General features: G+C 39.3%; 1 protein-coding gene across 3 annotated transcripts in view; it reads right to left on the reverse strand.

Annotated features, from left to right (window-relative positions):
* Window positions 1-875: 875 nt before the first annotated feature.
* Window positions 876-22505, reverse strand: part of LOC120431969 (serine/threonine-protein kinase PAK mbt) — a 23695-nt gene continuing 2065 nt past the window's right edge. For all 3 annotated transcript variants that reach the window (XM_052707876.1, XM_052707875.1, XM_052707877.1), the window contains 4 exons: window positions 3231-3918; window positions 3044-3164; window positions 2713-2984; window positions 876-2629 (listed from right to left, as the gene is read on the reverse strand). In XM_052707876.1, coding sequence (XP_052563836.1) covers window positions 2150-2629; window positions 2713-2984; window positions 3044-3164; window positions 3231-3918 — 1561 coding nt within the window. In that variant the 3' untranslated portion in view covers window positions 876-2149. The remainder of the gene's footprint in view (window positions 2630-2712; window positions 2985-3043; window positions 3165-3230; window positions 3919-22505) is intronic.

Here is a 22505-nt window from a genome sequence, read left to right on the forward strand (position 1 = left end):
CTAATAAAGGTACATGCTTGATCTTTTAAATAAAATGTTGAGTTGAATAAAAAATAATGCCCCCTTTCAATTACTATTTTTCTCATTTTAATGTTTTGAAATAATTAAAAAACTTTCATACCCAATTTGTGTAAATCCACTCAACTGTGTACAATATTGCAGAAAAAGTACTGGAACGCGCTACCCAGGCAAAATTTTTGCTGCTTCTCCCCTTGCAGAACTTCTGCAAAAGAGAGAGATGAAGAGAGTGAGCTGAAAAGTACGGGAACGTGCTGCAAAAAAGTGACTTATGCTGGCTGCAGAATTCTGCAGAAGCTGCAGAAATTCTGCAATTCTGCAAGTACGGGAATAGACCTATTATTATTTATGTAAGAAAAGCAAGATATTATGTTATAGGCATGACCAAAATTACAAAGCACTCGCTGCAGTAGCGCTGGCCACGAAAATAATGGAAAATTAGAAGGAAGAAGTCAAGCATTGTTTGATTTATATTTTATTCCAGAATTATTGATGAATAGTCAAAAAAATTACAATTTTGTTTGATTTTGAATCCTCAAGAGATCTAACAAATTAATCAGATTAGGTAAACCATTTCCATTTTACAACCAAAATGTCCCCTCTTCGGAACTTGTCGGTCATTCCAGCTGGCATTCCGGCACGTTTAGGGATAGAATGATTTTTCTGACCGAAAATTTATTGTCTCTTCTTTTCGCAGTTTCTCTCGTATTACGTCCCATTTCGTTTCAATAGTGTTGCAACTTTCACGCAACAGTAGCACCTGTTGCAGTCACATGTGTGAAAATTCTAACCAGGATGGGTCATGTGAAGATTAGTGGAGTATAGGATTGTGATATTTGGAAGAGAAATTCTCTACATAATTATTCTATTTCCTTTATTTAAAAATCTTTCAAGATTTATGCAATAGTAACATGTTTTAATGTAATAACTTTTGATAAATTTTGCAATCTTGAATGATTAGCGATTACCTTTTTACAGCCGCTAACGTTTAATCTGTAAAACTAGCTTTAGGTATGCTAACTATTTTCGTAGGGGGTACCGATATCCAGTGACTTTGCTGCTTTATCAACTAATTCGCAAATAAAACAGCAAAACTACTGGACATCCTTAATAACTCCCTCTGCATATTTGCTTAGGCTGTAACATGTAACTTTTATAGGCTTAAACATTTAAGTATATTCAATACACCGTTTAATTCTTCGTTGAACTGATCTCTTTTAAATAAATTCTTTCGCTGCCGTTCGGTTCCTGTGATTATGTTTAAATCTGTCTCTTTTCCGTTAAAAATCAGTCCAATCGGTTTCTGTTTTGAGAGTACTTGAGAGTTTGGAAGTTAAAAGTGTTGCTCTGATATGGGCCTCCACTTTGGAATAGATTTTGGAACACAATAAATACTAAAGTGGGGGGAGGTTGAGGGTCTTTACGTTTCGAGACTAAAAGATAACTTATATGCTATCGTAAAATACGGCCAACCAGGCGAAGCTTGGTTCGTAATAAACGCTAAAGAATAATACTATGTTTCGCGTGTTTTAAAAACAGATAACGTTTACAACTTAAATGTGGGTTTACGCACAGTTAAAACAAGTAAATGGCAAACAAAAAATAGACCGTTTGCCCTTTGAAACTCTGCATCAGGTTGAACGTATGCAAGTGTTCAGTGGATTTCTACTAAATACTGCTGGAATGTTTCGTTAAGATTCATCAGTTTCGTAAGTAGCTAATGATTTCTGGTACGTGGATGGTCGTGATTGTCGCGGTTGAAAAACGCAACGGAATCACCGGCAAAGTGGAGATTTGAGGGTGGGTGCAACTATTTGCTAAAAAATGCTGTCAGATTCAAGGGCACTTTCGCTATACTAACTCCTCTTTCTTCATAACATCTTCAGTTATTCTCTCTCTTAAGGCATACAAATTACGAGTAAGGCAAAAAAGCTTTGCTTGCAACAATCAACTGTTTAGAGTAAAGTAGTTATTTATTCTCTTGTAAAATGCAAGCGTTTCGTTCGTCGGATCGAGCGCGAGACTTGAATCCACACGATGAGTAAAAATAGGGTCGTAGATTTTGTTTCGTTAGATTCGCTGACTTTCCGCCTTACCTATGTACACAAATCAAAACGGTCATGCTCACCTCTCAGCAATTGCTGTGCCTCGCACCGCGCATCAACGGAACCAGCAGCGACGGCGGCCCCGCTTGACGCAGGAACGGATGCGCGAGCAGTTCCGCAGCGGTAGCCCGCTGTACGGGATCCCGCACGAGCATGCGATCGAGGAAGTTCTGCAGCCGGCTCGACACCTTGTGCGAGTTCTTCAACTTTGGCGGCGGCATGTCCCGAATTCGACGCATCGCCTGCAGGGGCGGCTCGTTGAAGAATGGCGGCTCACCATCAATCATCTCAATGACCATGATTCCGAGCGACCAAATGTCCACCTCGGGACCGTAGGGAAGCCGCGAGATGACCTCGGGCGACATCCAGTACGGCGTACCGACCAGCGATTTGCGCTTGGGCAGTTCCTGCGAAACTTGCGCGCAAAAGCCGAAATCGGACAGCTTCACCCGCCCATCCGAGGCCAGCAGGATCGAGTCCGATTTGATGTCCCGATGGATTACTCCCTTGATTTGCACACGACATAGAACAAAGAGACACAAATGAGCATCTTGCTATCGAGCAACCGGCACACAAACATCAAACATACCTGTGAGTGCAGATAGGACAGCGCCTTCAGGCACTGCTTGCACACCGTTGCGATCTGCTCTTCGTCCATGCGCGAGTGGGTCACGATGTCGGTCAGCGCACCTCCCTCGAGGTACTCCATCACAACCCACAACTCGTCGTTCACGAGGAAGCTGCTGTACGTCTCGACGATGTTCGGGTGGTGGTAGTCTCGCATGATAACGACCTCGTTGAACAGCAACTCGCGACGTTGCTGCTTCCGTAGGTCCATCTTCTTGACGGCCACTTGACGACCTGCCGGGAAAAGTTTATTCAGTTCATGTCTCTACCCCATCAAAGAAATCGGCACTTACCAGTCGACTTATCCGTGGCGATGCAAACCGTTCCGGTTGAACCTTCCCCGATCTTGGTAAAGTTCTCCAGGTTCTCCCGGGGATCTCCGGCGGAGACCACCATTTGCAGGGCAGCGCGGAACTAAAATTACACAAACCGTCAGTAAATACATCACTCCTAACCTCCAAGATCAAAACCCCTTCTCACCTGCTCATGCGTCAACCGCTGCTCCGTCTTCGTAGAACCGGGTCCACCCTGCTGACTGCCGCCGCCCATCTGGACGGACGAGGTCGTACTCTGCGCCACCGAGATGTTGCCTCCGCTCGAGCTGGAGGCCCGCGAGTTGGCCTTTGTACTGGGATTAAGGCTGCTGTTGTTGTTCAAGCTATTTACACTCTGGTCGTTGTTCATGGAACCCGCGATCGAGGCAGGTGATGGCATCTTGTGGGGCATGTTGGGATGGTGGTGGTTCGGGAACTGGCCGGGGCCGTTCATGGGCGGATGGAGAGAACCGGGACCGCCGGGTGCTTGCTGGTGATGGCCTGGGTGTTGCTGCTGCTGCTGCTGTTGCATTCCCGGAGCTGGTCCGCCCATGTGGTTCGGATGGTGGTGGTGGTGGTGATGATGGCCAGCGGGATCCATATGGGGTGCGGTCATGCCGGGCTGGGGCTGTGGCATCTGGCCACCGTGCATACCCTGGTGGATGTGGTTGGTCGCCGGCTGTTGGGCGCCGTTATTGAAGTTGGGCTTGTTGTGCAACGGGGGTGGACCATTGCCATGCTGTTGTTGTTGCTGCTGTTGTGGGGGGTGTCCTTGACCTGGGAATTGTCCAGGGAAGCCTTGCTGCGGGTATCGCATTACGCCGTCCGATCCGGTGGGGGAGGATTTTTGTGATCTGCAAATAAACAGTAGAGTTTAGTTTCAATTGTAATGATTCCATAAAAGGTATTTTCAAAATGACCAATCGATTTGATGACAACTTTCACGACTCAATGTTCAATTCAAGTCACGTTCGTTTCTTCTACAACCTACATCGTCCAGTCATTTAATATTCATGAGACGTAAAAATGCTTTTGCGTATTCGACAAAGATTTTGTCGCCTGACCAACAATTGAATCAAACAATGCCCAATTGAGATTCAATTATTAGTAATATACCCATTTTAAAGGCGCGTAACATTAGTCTTTGTAGAATTCCATCAAGCCCAACGATTTAAGCTTGCAATGTAGGGCAAGTATGCGAAGAAATCCATTATAAAAATCTCTAGCAGTTTTTCCAGCCCCAACCCGCCCTCAGTTGCTTCAAAAGGTAGCAAAAGAAGCTAAATGAGCTCAATTGTTTCGCCGCCCTCGTCGCGACTCGATTTTACCACTTTTTCTCTCGCTGCATGACGACGACGACGAGCTTCGAAATCATTGAAGCGTGTGTTGTCTTTCTCGGCTTCAAAACTAAAATCCGAGTTTGTTTGAAAACTTCCCCCCTAGACGGACGGCGAAACCGTAATATATTCAGAGTCAATTTTATCAATTATATTTCACTGTCACGTCAGGTGTGTGCGCTGCCTGGAAGCAATGCTGCTGCTTATGTAGGGCTTTAGGGTAACGAATTGTAATTTGAATGGTTGATCTAATTTGGGGGCACGCGATCTCTCGGTTTAATGTGCCGCGGCAGGTTTTCACTTTCGTGGAACGGAACAGTTTGGTACAGTAGGACGAAGTTTAAATTAGTGCTTTTTCACGGTTACCTTAAGATTCTATGGAACCTTTTAATTTGATACAAACATTTTCAAATGTATTTACTTGTTTTTTTGTAATATAACATTACAGGTGTGACAAGATGTGACGAAGGGGGCAGGGGGGGTTTGCGAGATTGTGACGTCACGCTAGGTTTTTTTTATGATTGCATAATGTTAATTCGAAATGTACACAGTTAAATTAAATCCTCTTTGCTAAAATTGTTTGCTTACTATTATTTAGAAGTACCGTCATCAGGGGTGACATTGGGTCTGGGGGTGAGATTGGGTCATCCAAATTTCTGCATTTTTCATTTTTGTATGACCCAAACTCACCCCCCAGACTCAATGTCACCCCTGATGACGGTATCACATTATAATTTATTATATAGTCATTTTCATTTTTTTTTTCTTTCAATTTTGGCCGATTTTTGCGTGACATACTTTATGGATGACGCCTAGTATGTGTAATGTAATTTTGTGAATACATGGCTCAAACAGCTGTCTCGGAAAGCCTTAGAGAATAGAAATTGTAGTTGAATTGAGTATTTATCTATATTGTCACCGTTTTTACCAAGATCTTTTATTTGTGTTTTGTTTTAATGCAAGCTGCAATAAGGTGCCCAGATAAAAATAAGCGCTGTGCCATAAGCATAAAACTGTTTGTGAGCAGGTCCGTAGCCAGGGGGGTGGGCTTCGGGCTGAAGCCCCCCCCCCCGAAATTTTTGGAAGACATATGGGAAAGAGCGAAGAAGAAGAAAAAAGAAGAAAATTAATATTGAATGTAACATTGAATGTTTGGCCCTTTTGAAATGTTAGTCTTGATTTAAGCTTTTCAAAAATATTTTTTTCAAAGGTGGGCACTTATTTTTTAAAATGAATAATTGCGACTATTTTGAATAAAGTTACCAAAAATGGCTATGTGTGTGTGTGGTCCAATCCAATACCCGCTAACCGGTAGCGAAATTATGGGAAAGTATAATTTGTATCAGACTTTGTATATTCTGAATGCTGATACAACTTATCTCAGTCCCGGGTATTAGGTGGTGATAGCCCTCGCGCTGCTTCCAACAACCCATTTCAGAATGGCAGAGATCCTAGCGGCCCAATTCCGAGGTCGTTGGGCATTGTCCGGCCCCGCCTTAACATAGAAGCAAGCACCAGACGGATCCTTGATCTATCTTAAGACTCCCAATCCCTTCAGGCAAATCAGGGATCAGAGCGTATTTAATATGAGAAGAATACAACATGTTTTAGGGGAAGGTGGGGCAAGACGACCATATGGGGCAAGAGGAACAATCGTTCGTACGGCCGTAATTTTTACAATTTTGATTATTTCCAGTATGAGGAATTGTTGCTAGCAATGCAATTAGCTGATTCTACTTACATATAACCGCCAAAACGACGTGAACGCCACGGGGCATAAGATTAAATGAAGTTTTTTTCAAAACCGTTGTTTTCTTATAATATTTGGAAGGTACAAAATAAGGCTTAGGGTTCATTTTAAGGCTCATTTTATCAAAATGCTATTTTTCCTAGATCAGTATTGTCCCTACCAATGACTTGCACGTATTATAAAGTATGATTTAACTTTTGGTTATTTTTGTTGATATCTTTAAAAAAATCTTGTTCAGGTGGGGCAAGTGTACCATATGGATTTTGAGTATGGAAAAAAATACGAATTGCTGGCAACAACATATTTTATTGCGAAATAAATACATAAAAGTACTTAAAAACTGATAAACAATTGTTAAAAAAATTGTCCACGCAAAATATAGTGATATTATGAAAATTCACTATAAGGCTTTTTAGGCCCAGTGAAAGAAATATAATTTAACCCAAAAATGACGAACTTCTCGTCTCAGTGCCCTGATGCAAACAAAGACCGAGCTCGAGCTGTCACAGCCCTGCGAAGTATATTTGCTGACATATCGGGCGGCCAGTCAAAAAAACCAGCTAGAAGTCGCCTGACAAAAAACTTTTGCTAGAAAGAGATAGGAAACCTGATGCAAACAATCGTCCTGCTGTAATGTAAACATACTTTGAATGTGTTGGTAAATTTCTGACTAGAAAGCCTTATTTATCATCTAGGCAATATTTTTTTTTTTTTCGTAAAAACGATCAAATTTTTAGTACAATATTATTATTTAATCTAAAAATGAAAGAAACGTTCCAAAACATTCTAATCTAATGTAATTAAGTGATAACAGTTCAATTGTTAGCAAATTAACATGTTTTTTCATGCATTGTTCCTCTTGCCCCAACGGGTTGTTCGTCTTGCCCCACTAGTTGAGTAGAACGTACAGAAAATCAAAAATTTTAAAATCATTTTTTTTTACATTAAAAAACAGGATTTTTCAAAAACTTGTTCTATCAAAGTCTTAGCCAAGACCTAGAATAAGATGATTATAATAAAATCCGACAGATTTTTTAACGTTTTTAATGGGTTATAACGAGCATTTCCTTAGCTTGTTACACTTGCCCCACTTTCCCCTATAACCTTTAGATGGCCGACTGATTAGAGTCCCAGACAGCGATGGAATAATCATCCTCAAAAGAAAATCTCTGGACGTTCATCAAGAGAAAAAATCCGAAAGGAGCATGGCTCTCCTCTCTCGCGCACGAAAGATCGGTAAAAAGAATCTAAAAAAATCATCATCTTGATTATTCGGTGGAATATCTTTTTCACTTCTACACTTGCAAGTGTACCGTCACACGTCGAAAAATGACCTGTCACATTTTGTAGATGGGCAATGTGTGTAAACAAAGTCAAATGAATATTATTAAGTGGTGCTAACAAGGAAATTCACAAAAAATCATCAGCAGATTGATTTTCTTGGAGATTTTCGGGAGCGATTTTCTTTTACGTGATTTGCCTCCTCTCTCTTTCGCGGGTGAAGAAAGTTCGCAAGCGAAATTGATTTTTTTGCGATTATTCCATCCTTGGTCCCAGACCATCAATCCAAAGGCGTGAGTTCGAATCCCACCTGATTCTGTTTCGTTTTTGTTCATATTCAAAGTTCAAATTACTGAATCCAAATTTCAAAGGTACCGACTGGGATTTGATCCCTGAACCTTCTGCTTGTGAGGCAGAAGCCGTAACCATTAAGCCACGGAGCCGGTTATAAAGTTACCAAAAATGGCTATAACTTGAAAACGGTGTCAAAATTTCGCTAAAGCACTTTTTGATTGCAAATTCGATTTTACATCGAAAAATGAAGTTGAAAACTTTTTACGACCAATATTTCGATTTTTTTGAAAAAATCTGTATTGATTAAAAAAAATCATAACTCGATCAAAGATTTTTTGCCGAAGACACCAAATCGATCAAAAAATTCCTTCAAAAGATACAGATTTTTGAATTTTCACATCATATCATTTTTTTATGGACAGCTGCCAAATTTGTATGGAAAATTATATCAACGAACTAATGATGCAAAATGGCTTCTTTGGGCATACCAAAGGCACCAAAAAAGTTTCAGCCAGATTAAAAAATACAAAAAAAAATCGAATGACCGAAATCTCAGACAATTGCTCTTATATGTGCCTAAAATAACACTTCTACAAATTTTCAATGATATCAGGAAAGGTTGGGAACAATCGGTACAACCGATTCTTTATTGGGCATGGAATTCCTCTTTCTAAAAGAAATACGAATTATGCCAAACTGTGTAAAGTGCAAAAAAAGTTATCCAATTTTGATAAAATTTTAGATTTTGGCATTTTTGGGTAGTATCAACAGCCCCAACCAAATTGAGCTTGTTAAGAGAAAGTTTTTTTTAGAATTTAAACATTTTTGTGTAAAGTTCATATGGAACAACTCATAAATCACTCTGAAATTACGATACCTCTTCGCTTAACTTATTGAATGATTTACATAAAACAGAAACTAAAATAGGTAATATTTTCTTCAACATTCAGTGTTGAAAGATCTTTTTTTACTCATTATACAAGTATTGTTCAAATTGCAACCGAAACATTTTTGAATCTTATTCAAATAGTTTTGAATATTTTTGATTTGATGATTTTGTTCAGTAGCACATTAAAACTTTAACCGTACCAATAAAACCAACTTTCGTACTAAGACAAACTCTAAACTCTCATCGGCCCAACACCTAAAAAACAAAAACTTTGACAGGTCAAAGTTTGCGCCAAACCACCCCCTATTTGTCACAACATCAATCTGAAAGTCTTCCACCCACGCGCGTGTGACGACAGCTGTTTTCACGTGTTTGTTTGCTTGCTTCCACATTTTTTTGTTGTTGTTGTGCGTGCGGTTTGTTTCGTTTTCATTCCCATGAGACTGGAATTCAACCGACAACAGTAAAGCGCAAATCTTATTTATGTTCTTCGTTAGGGTGGCTTTTTGTGAGAAATCGTATGACGATTTTTAGTGAAATGTTTTGTGTACTATTTTTTTAATTGTTTCGTTAGCAAATTAAGCAATTTTCAACAAAATAACACTAATTTAAAAGAAGTTTGCTGAGTACGTTCAAATTAGCAAGATCTTCCAAAAATTAGTATTTTGTACATACACCCTATAGTGGCAGCGCTTCCAAGTTGGAAGTTCCAACAGTTCAAGGTAGAGTGAAAGTGCACTGCTGCTGCTGCTGCTGCTTGTACGTACTGTACGGCATTAAAAGGCAGCGATTAAACTTGAGCTTGGTCGAATCGTCACCATGGCAGTAGCAGGTTCGTGACTTCCACCTTCCATATAGTATGGCTTTGGCTTAGGCACGGGGCTTTATTTGTGGGAACTAGCGCGGCTATTATAATATAAAATCAATCAACCGTTGATGTTTGGTATTGATGTTGAAAGGCCAGCAGCCACATTAGAGTACACCACCAGAAGTCAGGTTGTTTGGTTCGGCGGGACAATAGTTTTGTGTTTTTGTGGAAGGGGAAAAGCCAACCAAGGGAAATGGCCCACAGGGAAGGAAATGAGAAAACGAAAATAAACCACAAAAATAAATATTTAGACGTGGGGCTCTGTGCGTAACAGAAGACGGTAGGGGGATCGTTCGTCAGGTTGGACACGGACGGCTCGGTTGGCTGGGCGGTATTGTTTGTCATGTTTTGACCGTAATGGGACGACAGATCCATTCAGCTAACCAACCGTTTCATTTTTCTTCGCTTCGTTTTCATTGGCTTGGCGTGTGGGGGCGGTATGGAATTTGATGTGAACTCACATAAATCTGAAATGTTTAGTTGGTTGTAAATCTTTCCAAATGAAAACGTGCATATTTGGGTGAGCGCTGAATCCCAAAAATGTAAAAAACATTAGTTTGGAACTTTTGTCACGAGCATTAGGGTGAAAAGTCTGAAATAATCGATCTCAAACAGGTACCAAGCTTAATTTGGCGAAAGGTCAAATCTTACACAATTGCCATCTATTATATACGCGTCGATTTCCTAGAAATGAGTCATTTGAACCCAAGTCTGATACAAGTTATACTTTTCCCTAATTTCATTGTCGGCCAGCGGTAATGGTTACACTCACAATCTTCAGTATATTTCAATCCAAACATTTCATTAGGGCACAAAACCAAAACGTAAACATTCGGGATTGTTCCACTATTCCATCCATTAGTACACTCTCTACATGCCCTCCAAGATTCAGTTTTTTTTTATTCATAACTTATTTTTATTAGGTCCTTTAGGTGCTAAGACCAGGTTAGGACCAAGGATCAGTTTAAAAATAAATAAAAAACTAATTACACTCCATACTTGGAGATCATGTAACTGACGAGGGTTACTTGGTCCAAGCGGGTCTTGCAGGTTTTGAACCTGCCGATGTACTCGGAGAAAATGCCTTACAGCTCAGCAGAACTGTAGAGCACCTTGGCTGCTTCCTGCGGGGCGAGGGCGATCCTTCGATTTTCCGTCCGGAATTGCGCCCGGCAGCGGAGGGAACTCCGCCGGTGTGAACGCCGGAACTGCTGGACTCTGCTTCCTTGCCGGCGGTTTCGGTTTCGACGCCTGCTGGCGCCTCTGGATGAAGTCCGCACGCTTGGGACAGCTGCGGTCCGTGGCTCCGTGAGCTCCACAGCAGTTGGCACACTGCTTCGACTCTGCTTCTTGAACTTTGCACTCGTCCGTCTTGTGGGGACTCCCACAGTTGTTGCACCTCCCCTTGAGATGACAGTTCCTGATTCCATGACCCAGCTGCAAGCCGTTCCTGCACTGAGTCACGTTCGGCCGCTTGTTCCGGTAGGCCTCCCGCCGGATGATAGTGCTTGCCACAACATTCATTGCAGAGAGCTTCTGCAGATTGGTGTATCCCTTGGGGAAGACCACCGTGTACGGAGTTTCGTCCACGGTGGACTTTTCCTTCCGCTTGATGACATGCACCTCCAGCGTGTCCAGCTTGAGATCCCTCTTCAGAAGGTACTTGACCTCGTCCGGTTTCAGTTCATCAGGAAAACCACGAAGAACCACCCGACGATTTCGTTCGCTCCGTCGTTCGTGGGTGTAGAATTCCACTTTCTTCCTCTTGACGAGCTCCAACAACTTGTCAAAATCGTTGACAGCGAAGCAGGTCACCTTGGTTCCAAATCGGGTTAGTTTGTAAATCGGATCGAAACCAAATTTACAACTTTCCACTATCGCTACGAGCTTGTAAAAATCCGTGGTGTTTTTCACCACCAAAAATGGTTTCTTTTGTTTACTTTCCGACTGGCCGGGTGCTAGAACCGCGTCTCCTCCTCCTGCTTGGCTGGCATTGTTGTTATTTTTGTTTTCCGCTAGCGGGCTGAACTTGTTGTTGAGCAGATTCTGCTCACCATTCTTTCTCCGGCGACAGCTCCGGTGACCTCAGGGGACTTCTTCCGCTTCCGATTTCCGTGGATGAGTTGAAAGTCATCCGTCTCGGAGGTCTCTTCCACCTCCATCTGTCAAACAACGCGAGGCACGCAACGTTGCCTTTAGCGCGCACGTCACAACACGTCTGCTCTGATCAAGCTGTCGGCGATGGATCCAAGATTCAGATTGATAGCAAACAATTTCCTATTGAAAAAATCACAAACACAAAAGGGCACATAACAATGTTCACTCCAAACTAGACAAAAAGTTCAATTGTGCCCTTTTCTTTTTCGTTAGTTTTTCGTAGTTGAGGAACTTTCTATATTATAAATTGAACTTTTCATACATTCTTAACATTAATTAACTTCAAAACAAAGTTTGATTTACGTTTCACCCAGGATTTCTGCAGAAAAAAAACTTCGTCGAAATACAATATTAGTTCTGGAGCAACACGAGAAAAGGGCGGATAAGCATTTTCATAGTTGGAACTTTTTTGCAAATTCCGAGCCAACATGTAACTTTTTCTCAGAACTCGAAATGTGAAACAATAGCTGGCCTCCCCAGTTACCTTTTAACACTGCGGGTTTTGTTGAATAGTTAGCTTTGGGCTCAGAATTTGCAAAATAATTCCAGCTGTCGAAATGCTTATGCGCCCTTTTCAAATGTTGCTCCAGAGTTACGGTCCCGCGCTCGCTGTTCGGTACACTTTTAAAGAATTTTTATGTTTCACATACCTAATCTACACCATTCGATCACAAAACTTCACCAATTATCAAAATTTCCGCTGGATTCCTCATTATTTCTAACTAAACAAAAGGGCCCATAACCATAATTCAAAACAACAATCGGGTGACAGCGCTTTAGTGCCCTTTTAGTTCTCTTCGAAATTGCATTCAGAAAGGGCCCATTATGAACAACAGTTGGAAAGTTAAAAGGGCCCAATAACGAGATTTTTTAAATTATGAGTTTTATTGCGAAAATCAACATAAATTAGGAAGCATTCAAGCAGAGTTGAGGATAATGATGTGTTTTATCGTATCATTTGTAAAAATACCATCAGTCAAGCTTCTTTTTTAAATAGGAATTGAAACAAGTTGTCCACTTTTTGCAAGCGATTTTCTCGAATCGCGGTTTTTGGTTTTGTGCCCTAATGAAATGTTTGGCTCGATTTCTTCTTGAATGTCGGCAAAACTTTGAGATTTTAACAAAATAGGATTTTATTAGTCAAACCTTAACCCAGATAACCCTAAACCGGAAGTGTCCTGGGGCGTGTGAAACCATTTCCAATCGTAAAAACACAATCAGTGAATCCGTTCCACTTAGTTTAAACGGGGACCCGCCACCGTTGAAGTGTGCAACCTACCGTGAACAACATCTTCTGCGCTGCGCGATTGAAGATGTTTCAAATTTATAAAATTTTACTTCCGCTGACAACGCCGTGCACAACTCATCATCACCGCCAACAAATCAAATCATAAATCGTTATCTCGCGCCCAATCGAAATGAGTTGGCGTAATGTTTTGATATTGGGATTTAACACGGTGCAGTTCTCGGTTTACATGAATTACGATGGACCCCCCCAGAGAGAGATCGTTCACACCTCGTCAAGCTGTCTGCAAGGTTTCGTCAAAGTTTGCGAGTTGTTGATCGTGTTGTGAGAATTTCACGTATCGCGTCAATATCTGGTTTATGGTTGTTGCGTCAGACCTTCGAATCGCTCATCATCATCATCAGGACAGGTTATTGAGCATTTCATTTGATAATCCGTGGCTGACCGCCAAGGTCGCACGCGATTTTATCAAAACAACAACAAAACGACTTTTAACAAAGTGCCAAAACATCATCCCCCTGAACCGCAGCAGCACGTTTTCGGCCAGATTGTGTTGGGTGATGGAAGCCTTGCAGGTGGAGGTATCCAAACAAAGCCTCGATTTGAGAAAACAGGTTTCCTTAGCCATCGACACGGCCAGACATCAGCAGCAGCGGACCCGCCGGGGGGAAGCTAACGTAATCCACACACGAGGCCCTGCAAACATTTATTTTGCCAGCGAATGTGAGTGTTTGGGTTTGTGTTATGTTGTAACTTTGGAGCCCCACAAATGGATAGTTGTAGTATGTGGCCGAGGTAGCGTTGGATAAGAAAAACGTGAGAATTTCAGACCACCTGAGATGTAGGACGAAGTTTTGAATATATTCTATCTGAAATGTTCAACTATTTCTTCGAAAGCTCTTTGTATGATATTGCAACTCGGAAGGCACAGCGACGGTATGAATTCAACGCGATTATTCAAGTATGAACAACTACGAAGGATATAAATCTGCAGAATTTCCATCAGAAAAATCTTACAAATGTCTGCTAACATGAAAATTTTGAAATCAAATCTCAAAAAGGGAGTCACACGAACCAACCCCTGATCTTCACAGTGAACTACATCCATTCATCAATGACTGAAAGTGTTCCACGACATACCATACGGACGCATCTCATCGTAATGTATGCTATCAGCTCGAGTCAAGTGGCTCAGATAACAAGTTTGCATTCATAGCTACAGAGAGCTAGGCCCTTAGATAACAGTCTCTCAATCTGTGCGCTGCGTCGCCATGTCGACGAACAGGTATTCCACAAAGGCAAAGTCAACACAGAAGGCAGGTACTGACGGGCCATAAAGAGGGCCGGTCGCTGCCTGCAGAGAGGAAACAGGAAGTTGATATTTAAATTGTGCTATTTTCCGTTTTTTTTTTCTATGTCACTCTCGCTAGCCAATCGAGGGGGGCCCTACCCGAGTCTTGCCTCTGATATGTATAGCAAATCTTGGTGGCACGCCGTGGAGTGGGCTCTTTTTTTCTCTACTTGTAGTTTACAGCTATCTGCCGTTTTTTTTCTATTCACTTCCAGCGTGATGCACTTTTACCGGCGACTCCCTTCCTGTGCCGTCGCGTCCAGCTCTGGAAATAGTGTCGTTCGGTGGCATACTGTGGACAACTTAATGTTTTCTAGTTTCAAAAATTTCAATTTAAGATAAAACCGAATCCAAATGACTCACGAAACACACAAAAAAATCTAATTGAGTAGATTTTATCAAGGTACAAAATAAACTATGTCACCACAAAAAAAGAAGCAAACCAAAATAACTTTGGACGTTTCTTTTTGCTTCCACAACAAGCAGTTTTCCCCCTTTCCCCACAGTGAGTCTATAAACATTTGGCAATGGTAATTAAATTAGACAAGTTGGGTTTACGCACGACCGTAAAAAAAAACCGGAATGTTTGCCAATAGTTGAACTTCGCCGAAAAGGAGATTGAACTACAGGCTGTTTTACTATTAAACGTTCGTTGTGGGAAGTTTATTGCGTCTGCATTTGGGAAAGGGGTTTTTTTTGTTATACGGCAATAAAATTAAATGAGCAACTCTCTACGAAATCGGCCGATTTCGACCATTTTTATTTTTTGTATTTTTTGATTTGACTCAAACTTTGTGGGGGCCTTCCCTATGACCAAATATGCTATTTTGTGTCATTGGTTCACCCATACAAGTCTCCATACAATTTTGGCTGCTGTCCATACAAAAATGGTACGTAAATATTTGAACAGCTGTAACTTTTGAGTGAATTTTCTGATCAATTTGGTGTCTTCGGCAAAGTTGTAGGTATTGTTGAGGACTTTTGAGAAAATAATAGGTACACGGAAAAAAAATTTGAGGATTTTTTTATCAACTTTTTTTTCACTAAAACTCAATTTCCCAAAATACGTATTTTTTGATTTTCGAGATTTTTTGATATGTTTTAGGGGACAAAAATCCGCAACTTTTGAGCCATAGAGAAACATGGTCAAAAAATCTGCCGCCGAGTTAAGAATTTTTGAAAAAATAGTGATTTTTGGAAAAAATCGAAGTTTCATGCAAAAACAAATTTTAAATTATTTTTTAATGCAAAATTGAATTTACAATCGAAAAGTACTTTACATATTTTTTGATAAAGGGCTCCGTTTTCTAGATATAGCCACCGAAAGTTTGATTTTAGCGAAATATTTGCAGTTTTTCAATTTTTAAAAATAGTGACCATGAGTGACCATTTCTAAAAATATATTTTTTGAAAAGTTCAGAAAATTTGCTATAAAATTGTCTAAGAGACATTGAAGATTGGACCTTTGGTTGCTGAGATACAGCGGCTTAAAGAAAAAAAAACACGAAAATTGAAGTTTTCTAAGTCTCACCCAAACAGCCCACCATTTTCTAATGACGATATCTCAACAACTAATGGTCCGATTTTCAATGTTAATATATGAAACATTCGTGAAATTTTCCGATCTTTTCGAAAAAAATATTATGAAAATTTTTAAATCAAGACTAGCATTTTAAATAGGCGTAATATTCAATGTTTGGCCCTTTTAAAATGTTAGTCATGATTTTAAAATTTTCAAAATATTTTTTTCGAAGAGATCGGAAAATTTCACGATTGTTTCATGTATTAACATTGAAAATCGGACCATTAATTGCTGAGATATCGTCATTAGAAAATGGTGGGCTGTTTGGGTGAGACTTAGAAAACTTCAATTTTCGTGTTTCTTTTTCTTTAAGCCGCTGTATCTCAGCAACCAGAGGTCCAATCTTCAATGTCTCTTAGACAATTTTATAGCAAATTTTCTGAACTTTTCAAAAAAAATATTTTTAGAAATGGTCACTCATGGTCACTATTTTTAAAAATTGAAAAACTGCAAATATTTCGCTAAAATCAAACTTTCGGTGGCTATATCTAGAAAACGGAGCCCTTTATCAAAAAATATGTAATGTACTTTTCGATTGCAAATTCAATTTTGCATTAAAAAATAATGTCAAACTTGTTTTTGCATGAAACTTCAATTTTTTCCAAAAATCACTATTTTTTCAAAAATTCATAACTCGGCGGCAGATTTTTTGACCATGTTTCTCTATGGCTCAAAAGTTGCGGATTTTTGTCCCCTAAAACATATCAAAAAATCTCGAAAATCAAAAAATACGTATTTTGGGAAATTGAGTTTTAGTGAAAAAAAAGTTGATAAAAAAATCCTCAAATTTTTTTTCCGTGTACCTATTTTTTTCTCAAAAGTCCTCAACAATACCTACAACTTTGCCGAAGACACCAAATTGATCAGAAAATTCACTCAAAAGTTACAGCTGTTTGAATATTTACATACCATTTTTGTATGGACAGCAGCCAAAATTGTATGGAGACTTGTATGGGTGAACCAATGACACAAAATAGCATATTTGGGTATAGGGAAGGCCCCCACAAAGTTTGAGCCAAATAAAAAAATACAAATAAAATCCATTTCCGGTTTTGGTAGAGAATTGCTCAAATACCTTTTTGTAAGAAAAGGTGAAAAGGCTAGTCCAGTAAGAGTTGCTTAGATGGATGATTTAAGCATTTTAAACAGAATCGAAACTTAAGGAGTGTGAGAGTAGTAAACATCGCAGAGAGTAGAACGATAGTTTTATTAGGTTTTGTTCTCTGTTTTTATGCAGAGTGAACAAAAAGTTGACTTTATGTTAAGGGTATGGAATATAGCATGATCTGAAAGTAATTTTGGTATTCGTCAGAGGCGACTCGTCCACCTGTTCAACCTGTTCATTGAACAGGTAGCCAATTTCAAGCGGATATTTTTTTTTATTTATGTGCCGTGGTGCTTTTTTAACCAGCAACATACAATTTCCATTTTTTGTTTGAATATACGTTAACAAAATCAACGCCCTATGTTCAGCAGCGCTGCATGCACCGAAAAAGCTTTGGCCCGCCACCCTTTACTCTTTTACAACCCACCAATACCAAAGCGAGCCAGCCTAGCGGGCCACGCGCAAATGCTCGTCGCGTTCAACACCGACCCTTTGAACGTCTGGGAAAAAATCTCCATACAGAAAAAAATCAACACATGTAAAGAGCTTCCTATTCATACGCAGCGGCAGTATCGATGTGTTGGTAAATCTGGTTCAATCTGAGAGCGTGAACTGACAGCATTTTTGGGAGAGAGCGAAATGCCACCCCCAACCCCCAGCCGACTTAGCTCGCTCAGCTCTCCAGGGAGCTGCATGCAAAAGGTAAACAAGCCAGCGCGTTGACAGCACGTTGAGAGCATGAATAAATGAGAGAGCGCGAGAGCACGACAGATATTGCTCTATATTTGGCGCACTTTTAGGCATCAGGCTGTTTTGGGCAGACTGGTGATGGCTTGTTTTAGAACTGGAATGTTCAACTGCGCGCGTTGAACCTTTTCGATCTTCTTGGTTACTAGTGGATTCTTGCTCTACTGGAATGTCATGTAATGTTAAGTTTAGATAGTGTGATTGATAGATTGAATTGAAACAATTGAAAGAAAAAAGTACTGTGCTTTTCCCAGCATTAAAATTAGAAGCATTAGGACACATTAGAAGAATTATGACAGTAGATCAGGGAAGGGTTTTAAGCACCTTGTTTTGCAAAATATCAAAGGTGCTGTGCTACTGAGTATATTCAACGATGATCGTTATTTTATTTTTCGGATGGTTCTATTTAAAGCGGATGCAGTCCTAAAAAGTTTAAGATTTGATGCCATTAAATGCTCCAAAAACGACTGTGTTTATTCAGACTGTAGTCCCGGTTCACTCTAGTTGTATATATTATTAGACCGATTCTTAGCGAAGCTACACCAAAAAGTCACTTTTTTCAATTTCCAATTCGAATTTTTATATAAAAAATTTCATTTTTATTATGATTTGAAAATTGCAGTGTTCTTTAAATACGTTTTCTTACCCCAAACGCCAAAAATATTGACCAAATAAGGTCTGCAAGCCCATGAATAGGAGAGGACATTTTTTTTCATAAAACTGCTCCTTTCGTTGTCCCGTCACGGAAAGAAATGGCTGGCAAAAACTCAAATTTCAACCAATTTGTTCAGTCCAAGGAGCAAAAGATTCGTTTTTCAATTTGTGATAATGTGTAGAAGAGCAAAAATTAAAAAATAATAAGCTAGCAAAACTGTAGCGATTTTCTTGGTGTGCCTTTTTAAAGTCCAGGTTTACGATGTTGTCCCGTCACGCAAACGGATATGTTTTTTTTCTGAACATCCTGATGAATACTTTTAAAATTCAGTATAATATTCAATAACTTCCCTTGAATTTTGATAAGGATGGCAGAGCGATTGCTCTATTTTTCCACATTCCCCACGCTAATGATTAAGTCTTAAAAATACATTTTAACGAGATAAAAAAAGTCTTAAACATAATTTTAATAAATTATTTGCATAAACAGAAATTTATAATAGTATAAAAATAATAAAACGTAAAAATAAAAGCCATTCGAAAGAAAAAAGCTTTAAAATTTTTTTTAACATTGAACAGGTACTTCATTCGGGCACGAGTCGCCTCTGGTATTCGTCTAATCTTCGGATACTCCAATTTTATCATACCACACTCATACACATTTCTGCATTTTTTTATGATCCAATCCGTTTGCTGAGTTTACTTTTTTTTCATTTCAATGTATCTGGGAGTTTTTTGTGAACATTACAAAAGCCTAGAACGTCCAAATACTTTCTGGAATAAATACTTAGGTATATACTGCCACATCGCGTAAATGTCCCATATGCGTTTTCATCGAATTTGAGTTATTGATGCAGATTGATTCAAAATCGTATGCTCTTTCAAAAAAGCCTGCAACATCCAGTACTTTGTTCTAGAAATCAGGAGGAAATCCAGTTTTTTTTTTCGCGAAAGCTTAACACGTAGCCTTATGTGTGGGACAAACTTCAAATAATTTAATTTAATGGGTTTTCTCGGCTAGCTGATTTTGCATATGGAACATTAATGCAAACATGGGCAGTATACCGCAGTAGCATGCAAAAATCTACACTTACGGAGGTATTAGATTTTGGCAAACAAAAAAATGCACTTTTTGACAATTCAGGGTGGCCACCAGATTTTGATTTTCAATTTCCCGGTTTTTTCCCGGTTTTCTCCCGAGGCCAGAAGGAATTTTTCCATATAGTTTTAAATCAAATTACTATGTTTTTTATAGACTGACGTTAGTATCAAAATACTTTTTGAACGTATACACAACGTATACCTTTCGTTTTGAGAATTACATAAATTATTACTGGAAAGCAGGAAATAGGATTTACAATGTATCAAATAGGTAAAAAAGATTTGCCACATTTATTGCAAATAAGTTATGCACGGACATAGAAAAAAGAAAAAAATAAACATGTTTTGATGTTTTAAAAAGTTTGAGCAACACAAAATGGTAAGAAATCAATTGACTGTGCTGCGATTTTCTGAACAACACAACCGAAACAGTCAAAATTGAGTTAATATTTTTTTAATAAATTTTCAGATGAGAATTAAATAAAACCCAACAAAAACTCAACTTTTATGTTGATGTAGTACCTATCCACATAAAAGTGACTGTTTGTATTGAAATGACTATTTTGCAGTAGAACTCTGAAAATATTGTAATTTTAAAATATCTGAAAATTTTATTTAAAATTTAAATTACAGTTTTAAAACAAATTTTGCAAGAAAGATATTTCAAGTGTTTTGAATTTGAACACAATTTGATAGGCATTTATCTGTTAAAAGATTCCCAAATAACTATATAAAAATATCTTAAATACCAAATATTTCCGACATTTTAAAATTATACAAAAGTACTCAAATCTGTTTTAATAACACAAAGACAAAGTTTCATAGCAATTTGTCCTTAATAATTTGTTAGACTGAGAAAGCCAAAAATCATCTTATAAAATACTACTAAAAACAGATTTTTGAAATTCCACCAAATGTTTTACAGTAAAAATTGTGTACAGTCCAGACTCGATTATCCGAAGTTTCGATTATCCGAAATATTATCGAGTCTGGACTATATTATTATTTTTACGGCGCACATCAAGTAGAGCTTTTTGCACCACGCTTTTCGGATTTAAGTATCTTAAAAATTATGGGAACTATCGATATGATTTTTATTCATCCCCTGAAGTACTGTCTACAAAACAAATAAAGCAGATTTTTACAATTTTTACAATCATATTGTTGAAGGGTTAAATCCGTAAGTTTGACAATTTTGAAATAAGAAGGCAACAACTTCCTTGGCTGCTGTGCAACCTTAAGTTGATATTGAAATATATAATAAAATTAAACGGATGAATTTAGTCAATTGTTTATTGTGCTTATGGAATTCAATACTTATTGAAATAAGATTTCAAAAATCATACGGCTGAGTAAATTTTCTATTGACACGCGAAATTGATCGGAATATTGCAGCTTATCAAACATTTGTTTTTTAAATCGGGTCCGGTGGTTTTTTAAATCGTGGTTGCATTTCCCCCCAGTTGGCCCCGATGGCATTTTACGAGACGAGATTTGTCGGAATGAGGAAGTAAATGGCCCAGGCTTAACCAACTCACTGCCAAAGGTCGTCAGTTCGAATCCCGGGGAGGATGGGAGCTTAGGTGGAAAAAGAGGTTTGGATTACCTCACTGTTTTAAGCCTTCAGACATCTTGTTTTGCCATAGCCATAGCGCCAAGTCTACAGCATGACCTTGAACAATTTATTTTATTTAAAAAAGCAAGTTCACCGAAGAAAAATATCATGGAATACTCAACAGAAGAAAATAAAACCAAAGCCTAGTAGCTTGAGTCTATTACACAAAATAGTATAATATTCTAATAGAGAAAAGTATACATTGAATTCATTTAAGAGGAATTTGTCGAATTTTAACTAAACTTAAAATATTTTCCCGGTTTGTCAGTCAAATTCCCGAGTTTTTCCCGGTTTTCTCCCGATGGAATAAATTCCCGGGTTTTTCCCGGTTTTCCCGGTTTTTTCCCGAGGTGGCCACCCTGAATTCAGTAACAACATTTCAAAAGGGCGAAACCAACAATCCTGCCGTTTCGGGAAAATCAACATTCAAAATTTTGCAATTTTGATCAATTCCTATTTCCACAAAAAAAAAACATGAAAACCATCAATTTTGTCAAAACGTAATAGAAAATAGCAATAATTTCATCATAGAGAGCAATTTGAAATTAATTAAGGTGTTTTTTCTATTAAAAATTGAGAAAAAGAAATAACGCCTTGTCAAAGAGCGTGCCTACATTTTCGCCCCACGTTTGACCCAGAATCCCCGGATGTCCCAAGAACCGGTAAATTCCGTAGTAACAGTTCAATAGAGCTTTATGACGTTTCGCGTACGCACACTAGCGCACCATCTGATTTTGCTGGCCGGACAAAATTTAACCTCAATCTTTTTTGTGTACGTACACGCAATACATGCGCACGTAGAAACCTCTATAGGGCGAATCTGCGTTTGTAAACAAACAGTCTATCCCTTTTGCTCAAGTGACAGTTCACGTCAAGTAAGAGGGGGATAGACTGCTTGTTTACAAACGCAGATTCGCCCTATTAAACTGTTACTACGTAATTATGGACCTTCATGTCTAGATTGTGAAACCATACCAGGTCCGATACTACAATAATTGAAATTAAAAAGTTATGTATTTAGGATCGTGGTGTAGGGGTAAGCGTGATTGCCTCTCACCCAGTCGGCCTGGGTTCGATCCCAGACGGTCCTGGTGGCATTTTTCGAGACGAGATTTGTCTGATCACGCCTTCCGTCGGACGGGAAGTAAATGTTGGTCCCGGACTAACCTAAAAAAAGGTTAGGTCGTTAGCTCAGTCCAGGTGCAGGAGTCGTCTCCCTGGGTCCTGTCTCGGTGGAGTCGCTGGTAGGCAGTTGGACTAACAATCCAAAGGTCGTCAGTTCGAATCCCGGGGTGGATGGAAGCTAAGGTGTAAAAAGAGGTTTGCAATTGCCTCAACAATCAAGCCTTCGAACACCTAGTTTCGAGTAGGAATCTCGCAATCGAACACCTAGTTTCGAGTAGGAATCTCGCAATCGAGAACGCCAAGGCAATGCTGTAGAGCGAATAATTTGATTTGATTTTT

Source organism: Culex pipiens, chromosome 2 (genome assembly GCF_016801865.2).
Source record: "Culex pipiens pallens isolate TS chromosome 2, TS_CPP_V2, whole genome shotgun sequence".
NCBI lineage: Eukaryota > Metazoa > Arthropoda > Insecta > Diptera > Culicidae > Culex > Culex pipiens.